The 12,607-nt window shown below is 48.9% G+C and overlaps 1 protein-coding gene across 3 annotated transcripts in view; it reads left to right on the forward strand.

Annotated features, from left to right (window-relative positions):
- The window catches only part of DOCK1 (dedicator of cytokinesis 1), a 480,997-nt gene that overhangs the window by 433,539 nt on the left and 34,851 nt on the right, over positions 1 to 12,607 (forward strand). For all 3 annotated transcript variants that reach the window (XM_072972106.1, XM_072972107.1, XM_072972108.1), the window contains exons 39-42: positions 5,927 to 6,016; positions 6,840 to 6,944; positions 11,137 to 11,278; positions 11,413 to 11,491. In XM_072972106.1, the coding sequence (XP_072828207.1) occupies positions 5,927 to 6,016; positions 6,840 to 6,944; positions 11,137 to 11,278; positions 11,413 to 11,491 (416 nt within the window). The remainder of the gene's footprint in view (positions 1 to 5,926; positions 6,017 to 6,839; positions 6,945 to 11,136; positions 11,279 to 11,412; positions 11,492 to 12,607) is intronic.

The following is a 12,607-nucleotide window of genomic DNA, read 5'->3' on the forward strand; positions in this document are numbered from 1 at the left end:
TTAAATCACAAGACTTTCTTTGGTTTGATTTTTACACTTGTTTCATATTAGGAAGAAAAGAATGCAGTTCTGGTTTAAAACCATATATGCAGGTAAGGGGCCTTAATACTACAGCTGAACTTGCAGACCAGTGATGGCCGGTGGCCACGAGGTGGTAAAATGGAACCTAGATAAACAGTCCTTCAACCCGGCAAAAGTCTGACTCAGTCATAGCTCTGGTGATGCTGGCTGTCACTGTATGTGATTAAGGAAATCTTTATCACGTCCTTCAAAGGTGGGAACTTGACACATCCTCGAGCTAATTCTCGCTATTCAGAGTTTACGCCGCTACTCAGGGGAGGCAGGGACTCAGAGAACCCTGGGCGGATTTGTGTCCTGCACGCCCTGAGCTCGGGCCCTTAACGGCGCCGGTGCCCACGCCGGCCCACAGACCGGACCGTGCTGCGGCGTCTGTGGTGGGGGGGCCTGGCGCCCGCGAGGGGCTGGACTCGGCTTGTATTAGAGTGTCGCTACCTCTGTGCTCTGAAAGCGGCAGCAGTGAATGGATTTTCTGCTCCTTTATATTGGACGCCCCAGCTTCTGAATTATGTTCTGTTATCTTTCTGTATTTCCTCTGCACAAAATCGCTCTTTTATTTTTGCTTTTTCACCGTTTTAGAAAGTTCTGAACGTCTTTCAGCCCAGCCCTGGGTCTTTCCCTCCCGTTCTCTCTCTCCGCAGAACTTCATTTTCACCTGCTTCTCTTTTCATTCTTCAGCACTTCCTCCTTCCTGGCTAATAATTACCCCGGGTTCCTTCTCCATTCTCTCTTTTTACTGCCCGTTGGAGCGCCCCCGCCACCGCAAAGCCCTCTGTCGGGTTTTATCTTGGCAGACAAGCGTTCTTCCCCGAAGATGCTCTGAATTGTCTGTCTCATTGTGTTTGGTTGAGGCCTAGTAATTTTCAGTAAAGCCCTTAATCCAAGCACTTCACTGAAAATTGCCAGGCTTCTCCACGGAGGGTGCACTGAAAACAGAAGCCCTGCTCTCAGGAAAAGGTAGTCGGAGTGAGGGCGTCAGCGGGAACCGACGTCAACCACCCCTGAAACTGGGACGCAGCCCGGCGGCGCCGGCGCAGGGGCAGGTCGCTGACAGCCACGTGGTGGAGGCGGCTCTGGGACTGTTTCCAACTGGAGCTCTGTTTTCTTCTCCCTTAAAATAACCTCGCCTCGACCAAGTTCGCACTTTGCCTTGCGCCCGAGTCAAAAAACGAGGCGTCTTGCGTCATCTTGTGAACTAAAAAAAGGGGTTTGGAAGCCAGTTTCCACTTCTGGCGAAATGGTTGGAGTTCTTTTCTAAGTGTTGGGGGTAAGACTTTCTCATCCTCCGAGTTTCCTTTTAAGAACACAGTGGTTATGAAGAGGGATTGCAGGTCGGAACGTAATCTCACCCTCTTCTTGGTTTATTCCCAGCATTTCCAACATTTTGTAAAATCTTGGTGTTCGCCAGAATCTGTTCAATTAGCAAGAATTTGGCCAGAGTGTTCCAGGAGATCATGTGTTAATTATGATTTGCTCCAGCAAGAAAAAGAAAAGAATCATGTATTACAAAAGTGCGAGAACATCAAGGTTTAGGGACGGTGGCTCCACTGCTCCCTCACGCCCCGCCCAGCAGGACCCCTCACCCGTGGTTCCAGGCCTCCTGCGTGCCAGGTGCCACCCTCACCCGTGAGCAACAGGGCGAGAGGGCAAGGCCCGCCCCAGGCGTGACGTCACGAGGGCTTACGTGTCAGCAGGTCCATAGCAACACCCTCCTCCAGTCTGTCAGCCGTGGGCGCTGAGCCTGCCTCCCTCAGTGTGGAAGGGAGTCCCTCCTTTGAGAGAGGGTGGGGGGGTTCACAGAGAAGGAGACGTTTAAACTGGCCCTTAAAGAACGAGCGTTTACTGGGTGGTGGCCGGGAGGGACAGGGACACCAGAGAGTGGGAACTGTGCCAGTAGAGGCGGGGCTTGAGGACATCTCACTTTTCTGGAGAAGCTGAGAAGTCTGTCTTTGGCCGGGAACGGGCTGGGAGGGGCTGGGTCCTGGGAGACCCAGATGCAGAGAACTCGGGAGCCAGTCTGCCCATGGCCTTGGCTGCCTCCTGAAGGTCTGACTTGCTTCATAAGGCACCAGGAGCCAAGGAGACCTTATAAAGGTGGACAACGATGCCTTTTTCTCCTCTTTTCAGAGAGTAACGTCGGCTTTAAGGTGGCAGAGGGCCAGGGGGTGGGGGCGGAGCGGTTGTCCAGGCCTGAGACGCGGAGGCCCAGGGAGAGGAGGTGGCAGTCAGGGTGAGGAAAGGCAGGTGCGTCTCCAGAGACTGGCAGTCAGCTGATCGCACCGTGTCCCTCGAATGGGGGCAGCGTCAGATGTGTGAACGGCCGGAGGCGGCGGGCACCCGGCGGGGCTCGGACGCCTGGAGCAGACCTCGGATCAGCCTCCTCACGTGGCTGCACAGCTGGAAGGGAGCTGACTTCTGCTCATTCCGGGGCGGCTTTGGTTCCTCCACGGCATGGAAGCAGCTCTGAGTGATGAAGCTGCGTTCCTGCCACACGTTAATTCTTTTTAAAAGGAATTGACTTTCCAGCTAGCGGTTCCCCGGGCTGTGCGGTGCCACTTTGACCTCCACATGGCTGAAGGTCAGGCCTCCTAAGAAGCATCTTCACCGGTGAGTAAGTTGCAACTAGTTAGCGAATTGCACCATAGTTGCCCACCGATATCCCGGCCTGAATTGCTCGGAAGGGGCCGCTGTCCAGGCTGCCACCTCCCCTTGCATCTGCTGCTGCTCGCTTATCCGGTGAGGTCACTGTTGTCCTTCCCGACTCGTCACACGTCTGCCTCGCAGGAAGTCCATCACTGATGTGTTCTCTGCGGCCACTTCAGTCTTGGAACTAACAAAGGAGTTCTATCAAAAAAAAAAAAGATTTCTGTTTATAAAACTTGAAGAAATGGAACTTCCTGAACCCAGGAGGTTCAGAAAGAAAAGATGATCATCTCAAGACAACGTAGCTAAGACCATCCGATGAAAAGAGGAGGTGGAAATGTCATGCTCCACGTTGCGAGTAAACTAACGATGCCAAGAACGCTGTGAAATGGACTGAGGGTTTCAAGTCAGAAAATAAAGCTGAGTGGTGAGAGGGTGTTTTTTCATTTGGGGCTGTGAAAAACCTCATAAACCAACTGCACGTCTAAGAATGGAGCGAGGGCAGGGCATTCAGTCACACGGGTTAAAGTGATTCTTCTACTGAGAGCATCTAAATCTAGGTCGTATTGAATCTGTTTTCTCTCTGGCACAGAAATATTTCCCAAGGTATTCACCTTGGAAATAAGAGTTACCCACACCCTGTAGAGCCCTACCCAATTAAAAGCAGATGAAAGTCTCCTTAATGTGGAATCCTTGAAAACACGTTGGGGACAGAGGAGAATGTGTGTTTATAGAAAATCTGGTAGAAAACCCAATCGTGTAACCTCTGGGTGAGTTGGATAAAATATTTGCTCAAGACTTATATTTCTTTTAAAAACAATTACTTTTGATACATACCTGAAGCACCTCATCTGTCGTGGAGGATAAACCAGATCAAGCAGTTAATTAGAAGCCCTAACATTCTAGGCAGCTCAGGCAGTGGTGGATCAGGTTGCAGAAAACTAAAGAAAAATCCGGGGAAAGAAAACTACCACTGAAGGTGATGTTTTCTTTGAAATGGAGATATGCCGAGGGAGGGACTGGTCATTGGAGCTTAAAAGCAACAACTTTCAATGTAAAGAAGGGCTTCCTTCCTAGAAATGTGAGCTTGGGCTCTGGCAAAGTCCCCGAGCTGCCTGGGGCAGCAGATCAAGGTATGGAAGGGATGCAGGGCGTCTCCATCAGCAGGATGGAGGAGGCCGGTGGGGGTTCTGGCACGAGAAGTGTGTTGTCCGAGGAAAGGCATCTGGGCCGCTTCCTCTCTCCTCTGGGCGCTGGTCCTACCTCTGCCACTTTTGTCTACTCTGGGCTTATTTTTATTGTCTTTCAAAGTATTAAAATGCAATTTCAGAATGGCTCTTTCTCATCAAAAATAACAGATGGTTTCTTAAGTAGTAGCTATGTAAAGAGTTTTTTAAGTCTGTTGGGTGATTCGGTAACCACGTAAGCCCCTCAATAGGGTGATTCCACCAAGAAAAGGCAGAGAGTAGCGGGCAGGCGAGGGCTCAGTGCCAGGGGTGTTCCAGGTGTGGGACCTGGCTCCCTGAGTTCCCCGTGGGTGTCTGGAGTTGGGGCTGCCTTCGCATTCTTAAAAACCCATCCCCGCAGGAGGGGGTGGGGGGCGGCTGGGAGTGCTGACACATGCTCATTGTTCCGGGCTGAACATTTGCATTGCCCCAGATTCCTGCGTTGAAACTCTAACCACCACATGCTGGTATTTGGAGTCGGGGCCTTTGGGAGGTGTCTCTGTTTAGATTGGCTCATGATTAGGGTGACCCCCATGATGAGATTAGGCCCTTATAAGAACTGGAAGCGAGAGAGAGCTCTCTTAAGACCATATGAGCATACAGTGAGAAGGCAGTTGTCTACAAGTCACCAAGAGCTGAATCTGCCTGCTCCTTGACCTTGGACTTCTCAGCCTCCAAAACTGGGAGGGAAAAAAAAAAAGTCTGTTCCAATTAGGATAGCCATCAAGAGCAAGAACTTTGGAAAACAACCAAGCTGGGTCGAGACACTCCACTGTGTGCCCCTGGGCAGGCAGCTGACCTGCCTGATCCCCAGCTTCCTTATCTGCAAAACAGGTAGAATAAAAATGTCCAGCTGACAAAGGGAAGGACGTTAACAAGATGTCTTGCTGGACGTAGAGTGAAGCTTGACATCACTCGCCCTGAAGATAGTGCTACCATCTTGTGGGGATGGTTCCAGTGGAGAAGTGGGCGGTGCGTATCTGGGGACCCAGTATGTGGGATGCTGTGACACTTTCCTGATTCCAAGTCAGCAACCTTCAGTTCTGTTTGAGAAACATTGTTGAGCTGGTCCTGGGCTCCAGAGGTTTTGAGAATGCTCAGTCCCTGCCCTCAAGGGGCTTATAACCTCTGAGGAGGAAGACAAAGGAGCATTCTAATTTCAACATATTACCAAAAGGTTTGAAGTAGGGGAATCTGGGTCCTCATGGGAACACAGAGGTGGAGAATGGGTGGCACCCAGGAAGGCTTCCTGGAGGAGATAGATCCTCCATATTTTCCATGTTCTTCTAAAGTAAACCACTGCATTTTATTTTTTCCAAGGAAAATAAGGGAAATTGAGGCCTATTGTATGTATGACTAAATTATTCCATATACACCAAAAGTTTATCAGCATTTTAATAAATGTTACCCAATTGGGAAACCGACTCTTAAAGTATTACCATAAAAAATTCTCCTTTTGAAAATGATGGCAGGTTTTATATCCTCACGGCATTTGCACGCGTAACACAAACTTCTTGTAAGCCTTCATTTAGAGTTGAAACACATCTTGTCTTTCTGACCATGGACACTGATTAAAGGGGATGATGTGGGAAAGTAGCAAAGTCAGGCCCGTGGGTTTTACTTAAATGCTCCTCTCACCGTCACCCTGCGGCTCCCTGTCTGGGCTGCACGGCGGCTCCGACTGATGGGGTCAGAGGCCGGGGGCAGGAGAGAGAGAGCAGGCCGGCCGACTGCTCGGGCCGGGGCGGCGGCCAGCGTGATGGATGAGCCAGTAGCTGACCACTCTGGTCAACAGCTGCCCAGTACAAGCCAAAGGACATGAGCCTTAGAAAATCTCTGTTTTTGTCTGATGTTTTCAGATGAAGCAAACGTTCTCCCAGCTCGTTTTGTCGCGAATGGCCGTGTCACGCGTGGTCTCCCTGGCCGCCTGCCTCGGGTCTGCGTCTCTCTTACCCCTGTTTCTCTCCTTCTCCTCACAGATGTGGGAGGAGGCCATTGCCCTGGGCAAGGAACTTGCCGAGCAGTACGAGAATGAGATGTTTGACTACGAACAGCTCAGCGAGCTGCTGGTAGGTCGGTCTTTCTCTTTCAGTGAACACGGGATCGAAACTTGTTCCCTGGAATTTGTCTCTTCCTTTTAACGCTACGAGTCTCCCCAGACCTCGGCCATCGTCCTCCGTTTGGTCCAGGAGGACAGCAGCGATTTATTTGCTGCTGGGTTCTGGCCCATGAGTATTCACTTTTTAAAACTCTCGGGCATCTATGAAGGACTTATATGTAAACAGCTGCTGAGCCCAGGTGCAGCGGTCTTCACGGCCCAGTCTCCACCAGTGTCCACGGGTTAAAACTGTGACCCCGTCTGTGGGAGGGGTGCGTGGAGGGCAGCCCGGACCTGTCTCCTGCCACAGGAGCTGTCGGTTTCTAATTTCCGCCCTCTGCTGCACCGTTTCTGTGTTCGGCAGATCACTTAATAATGTTGTTACTTTCATCATTGTTTTGGAGCAGAAATTTGCCCTTTAAATTCTTTTTTCTGATGTATCTCAGTATCTGATACCATTTTTTTAAATTCTAAAGACCAGCCATTTAATCAGAAGAAAAGTCACTTCTGTGGCACCCATTTGGTTATTAAAACACCTGTAAGTCACAACGAGTTGCCGGATTTGGCTTTTTGGCCCAGTTCCCCTGCTGAATGCTGGAAGGTGAGTGAAGAGGGCTGACAGAGCCTCCTGGTGAGATCACACTCAGACGCCAGCGTCAGCACCGCTCCCCTACCCACTCCCCTCCCACCCCCTGGGACCGCTGAAGCTGGGAGAGCCCACTGGGAGAATCCAGATGAACAGATGCTCAAATACTTGAATCAAACCCGAAATGCATTTTCTTTCTTCCTTTCAGAAAAAACAGGCTCAATTCTATGAAAACATCGTCAAGGTGATAAGACCCAAGCCTGACTACTTTGCCGTCGGTTACTACGGACAAGGCTTCCCCACGTTCCTTCGGGTAACTCTGATTCTGTTTTGATGGGGTCAAGGTTGTTCCCAGGAAGGATTTGGACTTGACAGCCGTGGCTCGGAGTCTGAGTCCCTATCCTTTAACTGCTCTGTACTTGGCTTCGGGTTCCAGAGAGGGGCTGATGGCACTTCTTTTTTTAATATTTTGTTCTATTGTATCACTTTATTTTATTGTGGTGGGTGGAGGTAATGAGATTTATTTTTAGAGGAGGTCCTGGGGATTGAACCCAGGACCTCGTGCATGCTAAGCCAGTGCTCTACCAGTTGAGCTACACCCTCCCTGCTCTGATAATACTTTGTAGTTGCATATAAACTTTCCATCACGTTTTTCCTTAATAGAACTCTTCTTCAGATATTTATATGTATTTTTAAGATTGTGGTAAGATATGCGTGAGATAAAATTTAGCATCTTCGCCATTCTTAGGCGCAGAGCTCAGTGGCGTCAAGTAGGTTAACTTTGCTGTGCATTTGTTCCCACCATCCCTCTCCAGGACTTTCTCATCTTCCCAGACTGGAACTCGATGCCCATTAAACAATAACCCCCCTTCTCTGCCCCTCCCCCCAAGACCCTGACCTCACCCTTCTCCTTTCTGTCTCAGAACTTGCCTATGCTAGGAACCTCATGTAAGTGGGGAGTCACAGCAGAGTTGTCCTTTTGTCTCTGGCTGCTTCCCTGAGCACAGTGTCTTCACGACAATGAACCACATTTTGTTTATCCGTTGGTCCTTTGGTGGACTTTGAGTGGTCTTGGCTATTATGAATAACACGGCTATGAACATGTGTATTTTTAATTATATGGGAAATTAGAAATGGATTTCCAATGCTAGAAACTCAGACTCGGCCTGAGACAGGCATGTGCTGTTTGACACATGATGGAAGAAATATTGTGACCATCAGCCAAACGCCCATTTTCCTATCATCGGGAGGCCGGAAATTATATAAATAAATTCTGCCTCGCCTACTAGTAGAATTGTTACAAGTTTCTCAAAGACTCCTTCTTGGATACCACTGACCTGTGGGTCATGATTTCCTGCCATTTGTTACGGCCTTTTTCTTAATGATACATGGTTTTCTCTTATCCTGGGAGACCATGCGGGAGCCTCTGGTTTTAGGGAGGCAGAGCTCTGTGCCCAGGAGGGCACAGCTGTGTGGGGCAGTGAGAGCCAGCTGGGGGATTTTTCCTAGTCGCAGAGGTGTGTTCCTTTGGCCCCAGTGTTTCTGACCCCCCAGGAGCCCCTGATGGCATGACATCCCTTCACACTGGGACCAGCAGGAAGGACCCACTTGGTGAGGACCTGTCATTCTTTAGACAAACATTAGCGAGTTACCCTTGCAGGGCTGACCTGCCCTACAAGGTGACCTGTTGGTTGATCACTCATGTGGGGTCCTGGCTGGGTGCCCAGAGCATCTGGCCCTGTCCCTGTCACTGCTGATCACCTTGCCACCATCACCCTTATCATTCAACTGTGGCTGCACATGTCTAAGACAGAGATAGATCGCAAACCCAGATTTTGGAGAAAGTCCTGCCTGCTGAAGAATGAATAAAAGATGTTTGGTTATAAGCCCTAAACTAGGGAGGATTTTGAAGCTAACTTCATTTTAAGTAAAAAAACCAACCCAAGGGGTATATGAGCTTGGAGTTGAGGTCACCTACTGTTGCTCAAGGCTTTAATTAATGTGTGTGAATCTGTGCATGCACCTCCGTGTGTGTGTGTGTGTGTGTGTGTGTGTGTGTGTCTAAGAAAGACAGAGAGACAGGCCCTAAATCACAGCAGACCTGTGCTGTGCTGGGATCTGTCGTGGGGTGGGTGGGGGGGGGCTCTGTGGACAGTGCTGTGATTTAAGGCCACCACAGCTCTGTCCTGACATCGTGAGATGTCGACAAGGCGGGGAGAGCACTTTGCAGTCCCTGAGCTGGTGGACGCCAAGGATGTGCTGGGAGGGCACACAAGACACGTGCTCCAGGGACCGCACTGGGTCACCTGTCCCGTCAAAAGGACAGAATACAAAGTACGAATAAAGAGTTTAATGGGCTTGATTAATATTGAACTGACTTTCCCGCCACCGCTGAATAATTTTGTGGGGCTGTAGCAATATATTTATTACGCTTCACAGATCGCCTGTCAGGGGTCAGTCTGACAATGCCATGAGCAGTTACCAAAAAGTGGGTGGAATGCTTGGCAGCCTAATGCAGTGCTGGGAACACAGCCTCTGCGAACTGACTCGCCGTCCCTTCTGCTTGGTTTTTCTTTAAGGATTAGTCGCATTGGGGTGTTTTGTTTTGCCATTTTGTTTTGCATCCAGATTAACATTTATGTTTCTTACAAGGAAGAAATATCTTTGACTATATATACATTTCCCTCTTGTTTTCAGGTTTGAAGGGATGACTTCAGAATGCAAAGTAATTGACATTTGGAGAAAATGTTGTTAGCATTTTCGTCTATAACTCACTAGTGTTTTTCTATTAAAGCCTTTATATACATTTTTATTATTATGTCTTCCTTCTAGTGTAAAGCATGATAAATGCATGCTAGTTTCGTAGTGGCCTGTTACGCGTTAAATCATCCTGAATTTCTGAAATGTTTGGCTTTCTATGGCCTTAAAAGATGCCCATGCTGTGTATTTATATTTTTAATTAAGACTCCATATTACTTTGGTTTCTGCTTGACATTATTTTTTCAGAGAAAGAGAACATTTTTCTTCTGTAATGGGTACTTTAAGACATACCTAAGCACAAAGTGAAAAAAAATTCAATTTTTAAATTGTTCCTTCTTTAGTGATTTATAAGAACTCAAAATAACTTTGAACGAAGGAAGGGGAAAAATTGAGTGCCATTAAGATCTCTGCAGTGTTTTTTTCTTGAACATTCATTAATTAGACAGATTTTAATTTGGCTTTGAGCTGAGTCTCTAAGACCCCTCTGTCTTTTTCCTCATCCTCCTCCCCTACACCCAGCTCCATTCTGGCATCTGCCGGCGGTCACAGCAGGTAACAGCCTGCACCTGACTCACGACCAGCTGGCCTGGAGCCTCTCACCCAGGGTCCCTGCTTGAAACAACAACCAGGGCCAATGAGGGAAAGCATAGGTGTCCTGCGGCTTCTGCTCCACGTCTTTTCCTTGCTGGGTTTTCACGGACGAGGAGACAGCCCCAAGAGGTAGCAGGATGCGTGGTAGGAGGTGGTGGGCTTCAGGAACCAGCCGTAGCATCCCATTACCCTTTGACACCTTTTTGTGACTCAGTTGAGCCTCAGAGCACACCTGTTGAATACGTGAAGGTGTGAAGATCTGTTCAGCTTGGAAACCAAACTTTCCTTACAGATACATTTAGAGAGTGACCGTGTGTCACAAGACGGGGCTCAGCAAGACAGCCTGTGTCAGGAGGTATGCTTGGCACCCACCCCAAGGTCACCCAGCCCAGCCATCCAAAACGACCCCTAGAGGGACTCTCCCACTCAGAGTTCATGGAGGTGACAGGAGTGACATTTGAGAGGGACAAAACCCAGCCTGTAGGCGGAGAACACCGTGCATCCTGCCCTGCCATGCGCTGATGGATGGTTGCCCAGCAACTCCAAACAGGCAGTGAGGGAAGTCCGGCCATCCACCCCCAGGGGAGGCCAAGAACCTCAGACCTCTCTGGTCTGGACCTTTCCCTCTGGTTCCGCTCATCTCTTGACTGAGACCTACAGGAGTCAGCTGGGAACTTGGTGTTTAGGCTCTACGGCCCCAGCTTAATCTCATGCTCTCTTGAATTCTTTTTGGCAGGATGAAAACTGTTCAATTAGGGCCTGCCTGGGGGGAAGAAAAAAGATACGGCACATCCTCCACTTGCCCTGCTGTCTTTACCCATCTGACCATTTCCTGTCCACTGGAGTCTGGCTCCAGTTGCTCACTTGGTGTTTCATGGTTTTGTAAATTGATCGTTACTGTTAAGACTGAAATGAACGACCAGACTTCAGTGTGTTCGGTGCTTCTTAAGCAGTATTCACTTACCTGGCTTACGTTCCTGTGTCCTTGATTAATAAGATCACTGCTGTGACAAGCTGTTCTTCAGTTCAGTGATATTTAAAGGAAAAGAAAAAAAAAACACCATCAGGCACACTTTGAAGACCAGTGCATGTAGGTGTGAACTTTTGCTGGCCCGTCCCTTGTGGTGTTATTTAATGAATGTCATTGTTTCCAGGGGAAGGTCTTCATCTACCGAGGCAAAGAGTATGAACGCCGGGAAGATTTCGAGGCTCGGCTGTTAACTCAGTTTCCAAACGCAGAGAAAATGAAGACAACGTCTCCCCCAGGCGACGATATCAAAGCCTCTCCCGGCCAGCGTATCCTTTCCGGACGGCCCTGTCGGGTGTAACGTAACCACAGCGCCGTGCACTCGGGTGGTTGGGTGCGGGCGGGGCTCCGCTCCTGCCTGACGTCCACACCGCCTTCTGATCCTTAACCCCCTCATCTTCAGATATTCAGTGCTTCACAGTAAAGCCCAAACTCGACTTGCCTCCTAAATTTCACAGGCCTGTGTCAGAGCAGATTGTAAGGTAAGCAGCCCGTTTTCCTTGCCCGACATGAGGGTGGTGAGAGGCTGAATGCACATCTCACCTCTAACTCCATCGCTACGCGGTACGCCAGAAACTAACACAACATTGTAGATCAGCTATACTTGGATAAAATAAATTTAAAAATAAAGGAACGATCCATAAGGTCCGCAAAAAATTAAAAAATTTTACCTGTCACGGAGGGGTCTCAACCTTCGATTAACTTTTTAGATGCTCTTCCTGTTTATGTAGAAGAGCAGGGAAGCAAATTATTTTTAGCATCAAAGAAGGGAAGGAAGTTAATAAGTGTGGCCGGGAGGGTATGAAGGCTCTTCCTTCCCCAAGGTCAGGAGACAAGGAGAGGGAGGAGGGGGCACAGGTCTCCTGATGACCCGCCAGGTGGGAGAACCCCTGCAGACCTTTTCTCCCATGCACTGGCCCCATCCCACACCCCGCCGATCTGAGTCTGTGCCTGGGCTATGGTCTGAGCCTTCAGATTCCATAAGGCAGGAAAAGGGATTCAGACATGTGATTGAGAGCTGGGTGGGGGATGAGAAAAACCCTTCACCCCTGCAACAGGGTGACTACATAATATGGGATTCTTTAAAACGTACAAGTCAGCTGTCTGAATTTGAGTAAGATTTCATGCCTCTCCATTGAATTGCACCTGACTTAGCAGTGATGTAAAAGCACCTGCGCTAGATGTCTCTTTGATGTTAGGAATTTTCTCTTCTATTCGATCCATGTTATGGTGAAAACATTAACCTCTTTGATGGTCTAATAATGCATTTATGTTATATCCTGAAGTTTGGTGGGTTGGGTTCTTCTACAAAATTCACTAGCATTTCTTTAACCTTTCATCAGCAGAAATGAGAAGTAAATCAGGACGTGCTTTATTGATGATCATTTTCACAAGGCACACGTTTAAAGTTTTGCAACATTTTTCTCTCAGAGAGAAGCATTAAGTAGTATAAACCGTAGCAGGTAGTCGGATGTTTCCCTTTGACGTGGGGCACCCGCCTGCATTTCAGCGCAGGGGGGTGAGTGCGTGAAACCCACCCCATCCCCAAGGGAGGGAGTGCAGCATCCAGCCGCTCTCTGTGGTTGCAAACCTGCCTC

This window comes from Vicugna pacos, chromosome 11 (assembly GCF_048564905.1).
Source record: "Vicugna pacos chromosome 11, VicPac4, whole genome shotgun sequence".
Classification (NCBI taxonomy): Eukaryota; Metazoa; Chordata; class Mammalia; order Artiodactyla; family Camelidae; genus Vicugna; species Vicugna pacos.